This window comes from Stegostoma tigrinum, chromosome 30 (assembly GCF_030684315.1).
Source record: "Stegostoma tigrinum isolate sSteTig4 chromosome 30, sSteTig4.hap1, whole genome shotgun sequence".
NCBI classification, from domain to species: domain Eukaryota; kingdom Metazoa; phylum Chordata; class Chondrichthyes; order Orectolobiformes; family Stegostomatidae; genus Stegostoma; species Stegostoma tigrinum.
This window is the reverse complement of record NC_081383.1, coordinates 43,111,098-43,126,351: the sequence shown is the minus strand read 5'-3', so window position 1 is coordinate 43,126,351 and position 15,254 is coordinate 43,111,098. Positions and strand designations below refer to the sequence as shown.

Genomic DNA, 15,254 nt, shown 5'->3' with positions numbered 1-15,254 from the left:
GAGGAAGAATAGGTTAGGCGGGCTGGGACGAGCTGGGCTCGTTTTGTGATGCAGTGGGGGGAGGAGGAGATTTTGAAGCTGGTGAAATCCACATTGATACCTTTGGACTGCAGGGTTCCCAATCGGAATATGAGTTGCTGTTCCTGCAACCTAAGGGTGGCATCATTATGGCACTTAGGAGGCCCATGATGGACATGTCATCTAAAGAATGGGAGGGGGAGTTGAAATGGTTCGCGACTGGGAGGTGCGGTTGTTTACTGCGAACCGAGCGTAGGTGTTCTGCAAAGCGGTCCCCAAGCCTCTGCTTGGTTTCCCCAATGTAGAGGTAGCCACACTGTGCACAATGGATGCAGTATACCACATTGGCAGATGTGCAGGTGAACATCTGCTTGATGTGGAAAGTCATCTTGGGGCCTGGGATGGGGGTGAGGGAGGTGGTATGGGGGCAGGTGTAGCACTTCCTGCAGTTGCAGGGGAAAGTGCCGGGTGTGGTGGGGTTGGAGGGGAGTGTGGAGCAGACAAGGGAGTCACAGAGAGTGGCCTCTCTGGAAGGCAGACAAGGGTGGGGATGGAAAGATGTCTTTAGTGGTGGGGTTGGATTGTAGATGACGCAAATGTCGAAGGATGATGCGTTGATCTGGAGGTTGGTAGGGTGGTATGTGAGGACTAGGGGGATTCTCTTTTGCTGGTTATTGCGAGGGCGGGGTGTGCGGGAAATTCGGGAGACACGGTCTAGGGTGTACTCGACCACTGCGAGGGGGAAGTTGCGTCCCTTGCAGAATGAGGACATCTAGGATGTGTGCAAGTAGAATGCCTCATCCTGGGAACACCACCTCCCACCCACCTTCCTGCACACCTCCTCCCACTCACCTTCCTGCAAAAATTCCATCTCCTGTTCCCAATTCCTTCGCCTCCGCCGCATCTGCTCCCAGGATGAGGCATTCCACTCCCGCCAGTGTGGTATACTGCATCCGCTGCACATGGTGTGACCTCCTCTACATTGTAGATCCCAAGAAATAAATTTATTAGCAAATGACAGGTTGCAGTTTTAGTATTGTGCACTGTTTATAGACAGCCCAGTTGTTACCTAGCAGTCTTCAAATGTGCAGTAATGCAAACTGGCCACTTGAAGGCAGAATAGCTTCATTTATTTGCTAAGCATTGGTGCTTTTGTCATGTTTAGTGATATTATTTTGACTCAAATTTTTAGTCGTTTACATGTAAAGGCAGGTAATATGGCAGTAAAGTCTACAATTAATTCTGTTATGTTGCATTGGCATCTGTCCTCCATAATGGAAGTGATGTCATTCACTTTCTGAAACTTTAAGGATTAAAAGTGTGTAGATTAGTTGCCATTTCCTACTATCTTCTGAATTACTCCTGCAAAGTGAAGAGGACAGCTATGGTCTTTTGAACTATCTTTGTATATACTGTCAGTTATGGTTCAGCGGGTACCATTCTTGACTTGCCGTCACAAGATTCTGGGTCCAATTTCCATTGCAGCCTGGAGCACAAAAGGCCAGGTTGACGCTCAAGTGCCACACTGAGAGAGTGCTGTACAGTTGGAAGTGCCACGCCACTATTCAGGTGCTCTGGACAGTAGTTAACTCTCATTAGAAATCAAACAGATTAGCTGGTCATTATCATTACTACAGTTTGTGAGAGTTTGCTGTGTGCAAATTGGCTACTGCAGTCCTTACACTAGCAGTAACTACGCTTCAAAAGTACTTCTTTGACTGTAAACAATTTGAGAAAGCATATGGTAATAAAAAACGCCATTGAAATATGTGTTTTGTTTCTAATTTAAATGTTTTATTTGCATTAAGTGCCTAATGCCAAGTTACTAACGTGATCCCTTATGCTCTCATATCTCTAGGCAAGAAGTAAACTTTCCCAATTACAAGACTCACAGCAGGAAGTTAGTAAAAATATTGACCAATACAGCAGTGCGTTGAATGGCTCGTTAACTGATCATGGTGGGAGCATGACTAACCTGGCAGACATGAGCGATGGCCTCGCAGAGAGAGACAGTGGCTTTGCAACAATGGTGGGTAGGGAGACACTCAGTAGAGTCATTTCAGAGATCTTATTCAGTCCTTTTCTCTTTTCCTTATCACCCACTCACCACTGAAAGAAAATCCTTGCAAAGCAACAGGCCAGCGAAAGAAGATTGTTGCTCACCCTTTGACCAAAAGAACTTCACTATATCTATTTCAAATGATTCTATCTGCTTGCATTGATTACTATTTCTATTTCAGCAAGCAAGTATTCCACCTATCTTTTCTCATTGTTAGTATTAGTGCAGTAGTGATAGAATTGTAGAATCCCTACAGTGTGGAACTAGGCCATTCAGCCCATCGAATCTGCACTGATCAATCATAAAATTTAACAACATTGGAGACCACGAGGCCCATAACATCTATGAAGCCTGACTGAAGGAGAGATTTATTTGGGTTTCATTCAACTGGCTTTTCCTCTAGGCTTCTGGTTCTTTATCAAATATTTAACCCTTGAACGTTTCTAGCCAATCTCCAACTAGCCAATCACTCCGAGTTTTAACTTCATTGTGTAAGGTAAGAAAATGAGAGATATTTGAACCCATGTGGTGCTGTAAAAGTTATAATTAAGCACAGATAACTGTTATATAAATATTTATGCCCATGATAATCATACATTCTGTCCTTGTAGTACTGTAATGTTGTTTATAGTTAAGTAAGAGAAACTTATGGTAAATAAAGCCTTGCTGTGATCTAGCAGTGTAACACTGAGGTGATAAAACCCCTAGCAGGATATCTTCTGCAGTGTAACAAATTAATACAATCTGTTTTCGTCATAAAAGTTCAGAAAGGAATGACATAAATCTCTCAGAATCATAAAATAAGACAGTGACGTTTTACGAACAGGAAGTTGTGTCCAGCCTTAAAAATTTAATAAGGTGGATGCGTTATTCGTTTTTCTTCTCCATTGTTTCTCATAGAGCATTCTCTGTCCAAACAATGCTTGGATGTTTTCATAAATTGCATTCCTCCCAACCCTTCCCTTTGAATTTTTGTGTTAATATTAAGTGAATGCTTTTTGTTGCAGACTGATTAACCAGTTACCTCATCAAAACTTCAGAATTTGAGTCTCTCTTCATGATTTTCTCTTTGTTTTAGAGAAGAAAATCCCAGTTTCTTTAGTCTCTCCTGGAAAATAAAGCTTCTGATCTCTGTGATCATCATGCAAAATCTCTACTGCATTCCTATTTCCATGGCCTCGACAAGCTTTCTGAAGTAACATGCCTATATCTAAACACTATTCTAACCATAGCCAAATCTGAAACCTTTTACAACTTTGTTCCTGTTTGCTTTTATACTTTATAACTCTTTTATGTCCAAATTTAAACTGTACCACCTCACATTAATTTTCATCTGACATTCATATGCTCGAACCTCTCTCTGCTCCTGCATCTCATTTACTCCTACAGTCATTTGGCAACATTTTGACAAATAACCATGTTAGTTACTTTTTGTCATGTGCAAATGTTTGTCATTTGCCCCAACACCCTGACCCAGAGGATTGTACTATTTATGCCTCTCTACTTGAATAGAATCGATAGATTTACTCTTACCAAGAAACCTCAGCCTGCTTGGGAGAGATACATAGTAACAAGGGAAATGCTGTTTGAAAAGGGCAATGGCAAGCAAGAAAACGTGAGAAAATTTTATGAAGGACTGAATTGCCCAGGACACTCAAATTGGGCAAAAACATGTTTTTTTAATTTGATATAAAATCAGCCTTCATGAATGCAAATGTATTTATGTGATGATTATCAATGAGCTTGTGTGCTGGAAATAGATTGAAGTTTATTTTGTGTTCAGGATGATCCCTTCAGAGGCAAAGCATCACCATTCAATAATAATGTTCAAGAACTGCATACAGACCCATTTCAGTCAGAAGATCCTTTCAAGACAGATCCATTCAAAGGGGCTGATCCCTTCAAAGATAGTAAGTAGATTGTACTTTTGAAATGGAACAATTGGGGGGCAGTATATTTCTGAACCAATAGTATACATTAATGAAATAATTTAACCAAGTTTTATTTGTGCTCTGTGTATTTCTTGAGCAGATGATCCATTCCAAAATGACCCATTTGCCCAACAACAGGCTGCTGCAACAGGTATGATATTTAGAATTTGGCTCCTGTTTTCCCAGTACCTGTCTTTCACTCATTCCTGAGAGAAGGTTGTTTTAATCCCCAGCCTTCTGTTGTGTTGTTTCATTTCCAATGTGGGTTTGAAGTTACCTTTCTGACTTCTCATGCGGTTCATGCTTCCTTTATGATTCCACGCCCAACATACTTCCCTATCACATTCTATAAATATTGGAATTAGCACCTACTTGATCAGTTTTTTTGTTCTGAATCTCTCAGCTGGAAGTCCCTGGTGGAAAAATGTGAGGTTGGCAGGAAGAATACAAAAGCTGATTATTATTTAAGATAGAGAAAGACTGCATATAGCTACAGAACAGAAGGATTTCAGAGTTTTGCGCATAAATCTCAAAAGGCTACTATCCAAGTTCAGGGAATAGGGAATGCAAATTGAATGTTGGCCTTTATTTCAAAAGGAATGGAGCATAAAAATAGGGAAGTCTTGGTAAAACATTACAAGGCACTAGTTCAACCACAGCTGAACTGTTTTGAATCTGTTATCCGAAGAAAGATCCTATGGCATTGGAGGCGGTACAGAGAAGGTTCACTAACCAGATTCCATTGATGGATTGACTGGCTTAAGAGGGGAAGTTGAGTAGGTGCAGCCTGTACTTGTCAGAGTTCAGATGAGTGAGAGGCAACCTTATTGAAACATAAGATTCTTAGGGGACTTGATGAGATAGACGCAGAAAGACCACTTCCTTACTCTCTGAATAAGAGGTTTCCCTTATAAGCTAGATGAAAAGGAGGTTTGGAGGGATATGGGCCAGGAGCAGGCAAGTGTGAATAGTTTAGTTTGGGATATATTTGGCATGGACTAGTTGGACCAAAAGGTCTGTTTCTGTGCTGTATATCTGTACATCTTTAGAGGAATTTCTTTACCATGAATAGTGAATCTGTGGAATTCTTTAGTACTGGGGGTTAAAGAGGCTGGATTGTTAAGTGTGTTGAAGACTGAGATAGACAGGTTTTTAGTCAGTAAAGGGATCAAGAGTGGTGGGGTAAAGGCAAAGTGACATTGAGGATTATCAGATTAACCATGATCCCATTGAATGGCAGAGCAACTTCAATGCAGACTTAATGACCTACTTCAACAGCTACGTCATCTCGCCTTATGGCTGCCCCCAGCCATTATGTTGAGAAGTCAGATACCACTAAATGGCCCCTGATAAAGTGAGTATAATGGAAGGAAAGGTGCCGTTGGAATTCAAAATCTTTTAGCTGTCGAATTGGAATTAATTGATCAGCCTTTATTTTTGTCTTCCGGAGGCTACAATAGATGTCAGCACTTTAGATACTAGCTTAACTAAGCCAGTTAGTCTAAGTGTGCTTGGCTTGGTCAAGAATTCTTAAAATTTAAAAAAAATGCTGTAAACAGTTGACATGTCAAATAGACTAAAAGCGAAAAAACTACAGATGCTGGAAATCTTGAACTAACACAATGTTGGAGAAACTCAGCAGGTCTGACAGCATCTGGGGAGAGAGAAGCAGAGTTATCATTTCAAACCCAGTATGAGGGAAAAGTAATTGTCTGCATTTCGGCCTGTACAGATGCTGTAAGACCTGCTGAGTTTCTCGAGCATTTTGTGTACATGTCAAATAGAATTTGTTGAGAGAACACAGTTCAGCTCAATGATCTTATATTAGCTCTGCTCTGAAGATTTAATGGCTTTTTTTCCATCGACTAGCTGAATGTTTCCAGATTTCTAGCACCCTCCGTAACTTTTTTTCCCAATTTAGACATGCATGTTTCCTCATGAGAGGTTTTCAGCTTTTCATCTTTACTTTTAAGTCACATTCTGCCGTTATGTGCTAAATCTGGCTCCTTTTGATCTTGGATTTCTGTACAGATCCATTTGGTGCCGATCCATTTAAAGAAAGTGATCCTTTCCATAACGTATCATCTGATGAGTTCTTCAAGAAAACGCCAAAGAGCGATCCTTTCACATCTTCATCCACTGACCCTTTCATCAGAGAGCCCACTGTGCCACCAAAAGTAAGTGTATTTCCAAAGTGCTGATTGACTCTTAAACAAAGCTGGATATGAATGGGAAGCTGCCTTCATTGGAGATGTGTGCCCATTAGTTGCTTCCTTGTATTTATATTGCTAAATCTGGTCTTTCTAATTGGCTTTAAGCTTATGAATCTGATCAGTATCTTAATTCCATATATCCATTTACCTACAAGATTAAATTCCACGCAAGACCAAATTCCACATCCCTTAATGCAGTTGTCTAAATGGGAACCTATACGCCATTTCGTTGCAACTCAACTGACCCCAGTTTCAGCAGCCTTTGAAGAAGATTTCCACTAGCCTACAGATGCAGTAGTCATTACTGACCTCACATTTGAATAACTTAGCTGTAACATGAAAGTTGTTGTACACTGCTGCCTGAAAGTTAATAAGTTCCTCTATCTGTCCTATTAAATCCTTTGATCATTCGAAATTCAAAACTAAATTATCTTTCAAACAAAGCTAGTGTGTATAGTAAAACAGAAAATTCTATTAATGCTCAGTACGTTGGACAGCATCTAAAGGAAGAGAAACAGAATTAACATTTCACGCCAATGATCCTTCATTAGAACTGGGAAACATAAAGAATGTAATAAGTTTTGTGTAAAGTGTGGAAGGGAGAAGGACAAAGGAAGGCCTGTTGCGGGTGGAAATCAGGGGCTATTGTTTGATCCTTTCATATAGCCTTACAGAGCCAAACAGAAAGATGATAGGATCGGAAAAGATACAAAAGATGTGTTGGGAAGTAAAAATGAGGAAATAACAGAAATATGCAAAGAAAAGAATCAAAATGGGTAATAGTTTGTTATCTGAAATTGGTATTGAGCCCAGAAGTCTGCAAAGCTCCTAACTGAAAGATGAAATACTTTTTTCAAGCATATTTGAGTTTCTTAGAATTGCTGCAGTGAACTGAGGCAAGAGATGTCTGCATGAGAGCAAGGTGGAGAACTACAATGACAGAACGCTGGAAGGTCAGTTTAACCTAAGTAAACAGAGAAGAGGTGTTCCACAGAGTGGTTACCCCATCTGCTTTTGGTCTCCTCATGTGGACGAGACCATGTTGTGGACAGCAAACACAAAGAAATGCATGCAAATCACTGCTCCAGCAGGGGTGTTTGGGCCTTGGTGAGGAGAGAGAAGGCAAAAGGGGCAAGGGTTACATTTGCTGTGTTTGCATGGAAAAATGCTTTAGGGTGATTAAGGAGTGGACCAAGGTTTCACTGAAGGAATGGTCCCTTCAGCATGCTGAGAATGGAGGGGTGTGAAGATGTGTGATGAAGAGTAATGATGATATGTTTGGTGCTGGAACCAGCCTGGAAGCAAAGAATCTGTTTAATAAGGATGCTAATATAATGTAAAGTGAGGCCAAGGGGAACATTGTCAGTCTAGGAACGGGAAAGGATGTAAGAGCAGAAGTGTGGGAAATGTGGCAGACACAATTGAAGGTCCTGACAGCCATAGTGAAGGGATTTTTCATTTGATGGGGGGAAAAAAGACTAAGGAACACAGCAGCAATGGATCTGGAGGAAAAGGGGAAATGGAATGAAGTCTTTGAGGTATGGAAGTTTGTGAGGAAATGTGATTGAGGTAGCTGTGGGAGTCAGTTGGCTTGTAAGCAGCCTATCCCTGAAATGAAGAGCGAGCAGTCAAGGGAGAGAAGAGTTCAAGGTGGGCCATTAAAACTGAGATGGATCAATATTTGAATTGAGGTATTACAAGTTAGAGCAAGACCAGGATGCACAGTAAAACAAATATGAAAATACTGTTAAAATGGCTGCGAGGGTCCCAGTAGGATTGGAACAAGTAGTGTTTCACATAATGCACAACCAGACCCATGTGACTGCTAAAACAACATCTTTTCTGTGGAGGAAGCGAGATGGTTTCTAGAAGAAATTATTCAATGTGTAAATAGTCAGAGGAGGGTGTTGGTCTATGGAAATTGAATGGGTCTCTGTTCAAGGAAATGAATATCCTTTATACTATTGTAATGACAGATGGAGGTATAAAGAGCTTGGAGGTCCATGGTAAGGAAGTGATGGTTAGGACCAGAAAATTGGAAACTTACCTGTTCTTGTATTTTAATTCTTTTGGCTGAGTTTGTTATAGTGAATCTATGCACTCCCTCCCAAGCCAATATATCCATTTGGATTACAGAAGTTGGTTTCTCATAATTACACTGAAACCAACCTCATTGTAAAAGTGGTTGAAACCTCAACATTTGTTTTGAACCTAAACTGACCTTTTAGACTATTCAGCATTTTCACTTCTGTTGAGTGACTGATTTTCAGTAGGGCAGCCTGCAGTCATTTGGGATATGTTGTCTTTTCTAAAGATGTGCTTCGTGAATAATTCTGGATGTTTTGTCATTTCGTCAGAAAATGAATGATAGAGCTGATAAAATACGTTGATTAGGGAGGCTGACAGAAGACTTCAATAGTGCACTCTTGTGGTGGTGAAACCAATTGTTATAGTTTCGAAGGCTCATGATGTATTAAGCATTCAATCAAGTCTATTGTGCAACTGAGTGAGAGGAGAACCATAACACAGTTTTCTAATGCCTATATGTATAAACATCTTAAATTAAGCATCTGTGTCATGTATTTCGCTCACATGCCCATGGTAATCTTGTAAACTGACATATATTAGGATTAGAGATAATGGGAACTGCAGATGCTGGGGAATCCGAGGTAACAAAGTGTAGAGCTGGATGAACACAGCAGGCCAAGCAGCATCTTAGGAGCACAAAAGCTGACGTTTCGGGCCTAGATATTAGGATTAGTATTTATGGTTCTATGTGATTCCTGAAAGTGATAGACATTTCAATGATTACTGTTCGTGGAGAGAGGTGATATTTTAGTCAAATTTGGAAATATCATATTCGTGTAATCTTATCAAATTTCAGAGCAGGCTTCAGGGCCCATATTATCCAATCCTGCTCTTAATAAGAATATTGTATATGTGATTGGCTGACTTGAAGTTTGAGCTTTGGTTTGAGATACATGACTGCAGGCTAATGTATTTTGCAATTTTTAAACTTTAACATTAACATTAAAATTTAGGCCTACAATTCTGTTCCCTATCACCTAAGAGGTCATCTTTGGGTCATCATCTTCGCTTGCCCTCAAAGACAAAAAAAAATTATGTTTGTAACCCTTTCAAGACCATGGCTCATATGCCTAAAATAAAAGCTGTGCAATTTTGCTGAGTGCTCCATCAGGTCACCCTTGATATATACTCTGAACAATTTTAAAATGAAATTAAGATCAAATTCCATCTGGAAGCTGGCCCCCACTCTTTGTCTGGTTTCTTCTTCTGTTTGACACCCTGAGAAAGTAATGTCTGTTATCTTAAGACTGATCTGTACTAGTGTCAGTAAGCTGAAAAACCTCAAATTTAAAATTGTGAAATGCTCATGATGCAGAGCCCCACCAGTCTGAGAAGGACCTGGTATAGTTATGAATATAACTATATGCGAAAGGCACAGAAAGAGGGCCCCAAAAACTTTGAAGTAAAATCAGGAAAAGCTACACAATCTATCTATCTGCTAAAAGCACTTTGTTTTCTCCCCCTTCTCTCAGTTTCTGTTTCTATTATATGTGATCATGTCATCTACCATAGATGATTGTGTTATACAAGACTGTTGAATTGTCCTGGGCTGCTACTCCAAAATTTGGACCTACATCTTGATAAATCTGGTTGTTTGATGTCATCATCGATTCCCTGCACTGTAAATTTAGCAACTTACTTGAATTTAGAGCTATTACTTTTATAGCTCGCCAAGCAATCAGCATGATTAGGCATCAAAACATTGAGATCATCCTGTTGGCAGTGTCTCTTTCATATGTACTTCATGGGACCTTTACTGAAACTGCCCATGAAATGCAGATCTGCCATCACCTCTTAGTTGCATTATCTACAGTGAATACCAAATGATGCCTGAACCATACTTTTGAAAAAATGCAGAAGCAGTTTTTAATTATTCATAAAGGGACCATTTTGAGGGACGGTGTGTGATGTGTGTTAGAGTACTGTGCTTTCTCTGATTAGATATTGATTTAATGGAGTTTTATCTCCTCATGCGACTACAAATTAGGAGAAGTTGACAATTTGGCCCATTCATTCTGGTTGCCCATTGACTAAGATAATTTCTGATCTAATATCTATACTCCCACCCACTCCCGATAAGCTGTCGATTTCTGTTAGGCAAGGGAATCATTTATATATCCATCTTAGTAGAATTAGATGTTCCTACTTTTGTCACTTTCTAAGGCAGTGTCCCAAAATGTCTCAACATTCTGTGAGAAAACCAGCCTGCCAAAGAGAGTTTTCATTTGCTCTTACATCATCTGAACAAACAGAAGAGGCCTTGATTTAATGTCTCATGTAAAAGGTGACATCTATGATAGCACAGTGCTGCTTCAACACACTGGAAAGTGAGCCCAGATTTTATGCTGAAGTATCTGGAGTGACCTTGAACACAATTTGATTCAGGATTTAACATTCTAGCGCTGATTTTTTAATTTGACTGGCACCAACTGTATAAATAAATTCATGAAAAAGCATATCATGAATAAATGAACTTTCTTGGAAAAGGTGGCTGTTGCTTGATGCTCCAGAGCATGCACACAAACTATGGAGACCTCGCCCTAACCTGAACAGTCACAAGCCAGCTCACTGCTTGCCTTTCGCTAATTAAGTATTTTTGTGTATGAGGAAGACATCACCAACAGAAACAAGAGTTTTGGTTAAAGACTCCAGCTGTTCAAATTGCAATTGGCATAGGCTAAAGCATCATCCTTATAGCCTCTAGCTTCCCTTCTACTCACAGTCAGACACTGTAGGATGGCTGCCATGTAAGAGAGCTGCTATGGCTGGTCCTAGCTTTTGGGAATTGCAGCCAGTTTATCTGCTTTTTGGGAAACCAATTTTCTTTTGATCTAGTCGGGTTCTTTACCTGCTTTAATACCACTCTTTCAGGGATGACATTATTGCTGTCCCATGTTCTCTCAGACTGTGCCTGAGGTTCCTTCACCTCCATCCCATACTAAGCTCACTAATTTCATTACTCCTTCCACAAGGTGACAACTCATGTGTCTTGCTTATGGCCTTCCTTTCCCTGTATCGCCACAACCACTGCCATTTTTTCCCCCCAATAATAGAATTACAGGAGGTCAAACAATTTCACAGAGCGATATTCCCATCTTTGACATCAGCTGTTAGGACCCAGAAACAACTGTCATGGCAACTTCGAAGCCCAGTGCAAGTTGGGGACAGCATGCACTCTAAAGCACTTCATCAGTTTTTAGTTTTGAGCTGTGATCTGTTCCAATCATCCTTTTGGACTTATCTTACTCCAACAGAAATTCCTCTGTCAGTGTGTTCTCTGAATGCTTAGCTTGATGCGTGATGTTTTCCTAAAGAGTGTGTGATATTGCCTTCTCTGAATTGTGTGGTAGTCACTATACTATCACAATTTATTGTCAATGCTTGTGACAGCCATTTGCTTCAGGATTATTTTTATATCAATTGTTTTTAACTGCATTAATAACTAGGGATTCACTTGTGCCCCAGTAATTGTCGCAGATTGAAACAATGGTTTATTGAATTAGGTGGTGCTTATTTTAGTGAGCATTGCTGTAGATGATTATGCAAGTATGTAAAGGTTGGCTGCAGTCCTATCCTTGACCAACTGGCTTTCTGGGTTGTTAACTTTGAATTGTATATACAGCAGCAATAACTTGGCTTTTATGTAGAGAAATGCCCGAAAAAGCATTGAGGAGATTGGATTTTCAATAAAATGTGAAAAATGACATTTTAAAACAGTACCCAAGGTCATAAAGATGAAGTTTTCAGCCTTAGAAGGGGAGCGGGATGGGGGAGAGAATGAGGGGTTAGAGGGGTAATACGAGAGTATAGGTTCCAGCTGACTGTCACCACTGGTAGGCAGAGGTAGCTGGGATTTGGTCTAGTAGGGTTGGAGAAGTTTGCTGAAATAAGAGAGATTGATTGATTTAATTATTGTCATGTGTACTCAAATACAGTGAAAAGTTTTGTTTATGAGTGGTACAGGCAGATTATAGTAAGCAGAGGATGTACAGATCAAAAATACTTAGACAGTGGCATTTGGGTTATATTGCACGGGCCGTGCTCTCGGTGAGATCAACATGAGCAAGATCAACATTATTTGAGGCTAGAGGGCCCCATTCATCAGTCTGATAACAGCCAGAAGGAAGCTGTTCCTGAACCTGCTGGTGCATGTGTTCAGGCTTCTGTATCTTCTGCCTGATGGAAGAGGTTGTAGGAAATGGGTCTTTAATGATGTTGGCAGCCTTTCTGCAGCAGTAGGCCATGTAAATAGATTACACAAATGGAAGGTTGGCTTCCATAATGGTCTGGGCTATGCACACCATCTTCTGCAATTTCTTACAGTCCTGGTCAGAGCAGTTGTCATACAAGGCTGTTATGCACCCAGACAGTATGCTTTCGATGGTGCATCTGCAGAAATTGGTGAGGATCCTTATGGACATGCCACATTTTCTGAATTACCTGAGGAAGAAGAGGCATTGTTGTGCCTTCTTGACTGTCACATCGACATGGGAAGTCCCGGACAGATTTGTCAGTTATTGTCACTCCGAGAAACTTGATGCTGTTCACCCTCTCAATCTCAGTTCCTTTGATGTAGATGGGAGCATGTTCTGAAGCCAAGCAAAGACCTAAATACGATGGTAGGAATTTTAAATGAGATTTTGTGCACCAGAAACCAATATTCAGTGGCAGGTGGGTTGTTGCAGGAGAAGGTATGGAGTGCATAGTTTTGAATCAGCTAGGTTTACAGGTGGTAAAGTGTGGGAAGTCACAATGGTCCTTACATGCTGGATAAGTGCAAGGTTGTGCAGTAGCAGAATTATCATCCAAAAGAAATTAATGGTTGCTCTGGCTTAAATGAATCTGTCGCACAGGCAAAGATAAATTACAGGATACAATGGAATCGTTGAATCTGAAGGTTGCAAAGTACAGAAGGGCATTTTAATACTGTTGTTGTCCAGCTTCTTTTGTGAAATAATGAACAAATTCATTTGTGATAGGGTCATTTCACATACACTTATACTGATGGCCGGAGAGACCAATCTAAAAATTGTAAGTTTGGCCACAAATGGCATAGTAATTGGGTGTACTTGCCTTGAAAGCACAGTTTTCTTTGAAAGCTCAGCCACTGTTGGGACTATGAAATGTGCCAGCAAATTTTTGTGCAGTAATGTGATGGGAAAAGTGCCTGCAAAGTGTGATGTGGCAATGGTGATCAGTTTCTAGTTATGTTGAGGGATAATTATTATCCTGGGTAGAAGGAAGAACTTCTTCCTTTAAATACTGACATGGGATCTTTTTACAACTTGAGAGAGCAGAAAGGGCCTCAGTTTGAAATATCATTCCAAAGACCAGTACATCTGACAGTGCATTGCTTATGTTGCAGTGAGATAATAACTTAAATCATGTTAATGGAAAATACTGCGGTTGCTGGAAATATGAAATATAAGCAGAAAATACTTTGGAACTAGAGCAGGTGTGGCAGCATCTGAGGAGACAGAAACAGGATTAACATTTTCAGTTCACAGACTCTTGTTCTGAAGCAGAGTTGAAATATTAACTCTGTTTCTCTCTTCAACCCTGTTGCTCGATCTGCTGAGTTTCTTAATCACTTTCTCTTTTTAATTTAGACAGTGCCTCCGAGTGACGTTTGAACTAATAACTTCTGACTGAGACAGGCATGCCACAATTCAACTATGACTGACAAGACTTTTGGGATGAAGCGCTATACACAAGATTAAACCTCATCAGAAGACTGGTCAGCACTATTTGATAGTCGTAGAACATAGAGCATAGAACAATACAGTGCAGAACAGGCCCTTCAGCCCTCGATGTTGCACCGACCTGTGAACTAATCTAAGCCCCTCCCCCTACACTGTCCTATCATTATCCATATGCTTATCCAAGGACTGTATAAATGCCCCTAAATTACTCCTCATTACATCAGTATCCTTGAGGTTGCTGAATCTTTGTTGCTGAAGGACTCCATATCAGGAATTTTTAAAAATTGACTAAGGTGATAGTTGTTTCATTGTTGTAAATTTTCCAAAACTCCCTTAATTCAGGGAAGGTTCCTTGATGAACATCTGCATTAAAAGAAAATGTTAGGAGCTATTATTAAAGACGGTATAACAAGGAACTTGGCCGGGAGAGGTAATCAGGAAGAGTCATTGTTGTTTGGTGAAAGAAAAAGCATGTTTAATCAGCTGGTTGGCGTTCTTTGACAAAGCAACATGTGCTATGGACAAAGAAGGATTGAGTAGTTTTAAGACAGCAAGATATATTCTTGGTAAGGTGGTCATGTGTCATCAGGGTAGGGGGAAAAGTGGAGTAATCCTTTCAGCCATAATCTTATTGAATGGTGGAGCAGCTTAAGTGGCCAAATGGCCTACTCTTCCTAATTCACATGTTCTGGACATCACCTCAGGGGTTCTTCAGGGTGCTGTCTCAGGCCCAACATAAGATGTGAAATGGGGATGATGACTGGGGAATTACAGAATTCTGAACAGCATTAAGAAATTTGGAGATACTGAAGCAGTCTACCTCAAAATGCAGTAGGACCTGGACAACATTCAAGCTTTGGCTAATCAGTTGCAAGTAGCATTCATGCTGCGTGTCAGGCAGTGACCATTCAGAGACCCCACTGGACATTCAATGGCCTTACTAAAACTGACTCCCCCTCTATCAGTATCCTTGTGGTTACCATAGAAACTGATCTGGACTAGCCATATAAATATTGCGGTCGGAGGCTAGGAATTCAGCAATGTGTAACTTGCCACCTCTCTCCCAAATGAACTAATTCAAAAGTGTGATGGAATGTTTTGTGTGATGAAGTGTTTTCTTGGATGAGTGTAGCTCCAACAACAGTCAAGAAGCCTGACACATCCAGGACAAAACAAAAGCCTATTTAATTGGCAACTCATCCATCATCATCAACATTCACTCCTTTGAACACTGATATTCAGT

At 40.4% G+C, this 15,254-nt stretch overlaps 1 protein-coding gene across 4 annotated transcripts in view; it reads left to right on the top strand.

Moving 5' to 3' along the window:
• eps15l1a (epidermal growth factor receptor pathway substrate 15-like 1a) overlaps positions 1 to 15,254 on the top strand; it is a 336,507-nt gene that overhangs the window by 160,666 nt on the left and 160,587 nt on the right. For all 4 annotated transcript variants that reach the window (XM_048559812.2, XM_048559811.2, XM_048559814.2 and 1 more), the window contains 4 exons: positions 1,877 to 2,047; positions 3,861 to 3,987; positions 4,109 to 4,159; positions 6,040 to 6,185. In XM_048559812.2, coding sequence (XP_048415769.1) covers positions 1,877 to 2,047; positions 3,861 to 3,987; positions 4,109 to 4,159; positions 6,040 to 6,185 — 495 coding nt within the window. The remainder of the gene's footprint in view (positions 1 to 1,876; positions 2,048 to 3,860; positions 3,988 to 4,108; positions 4,160 to 6,039; positions 6,186 to 15,254) is intronic.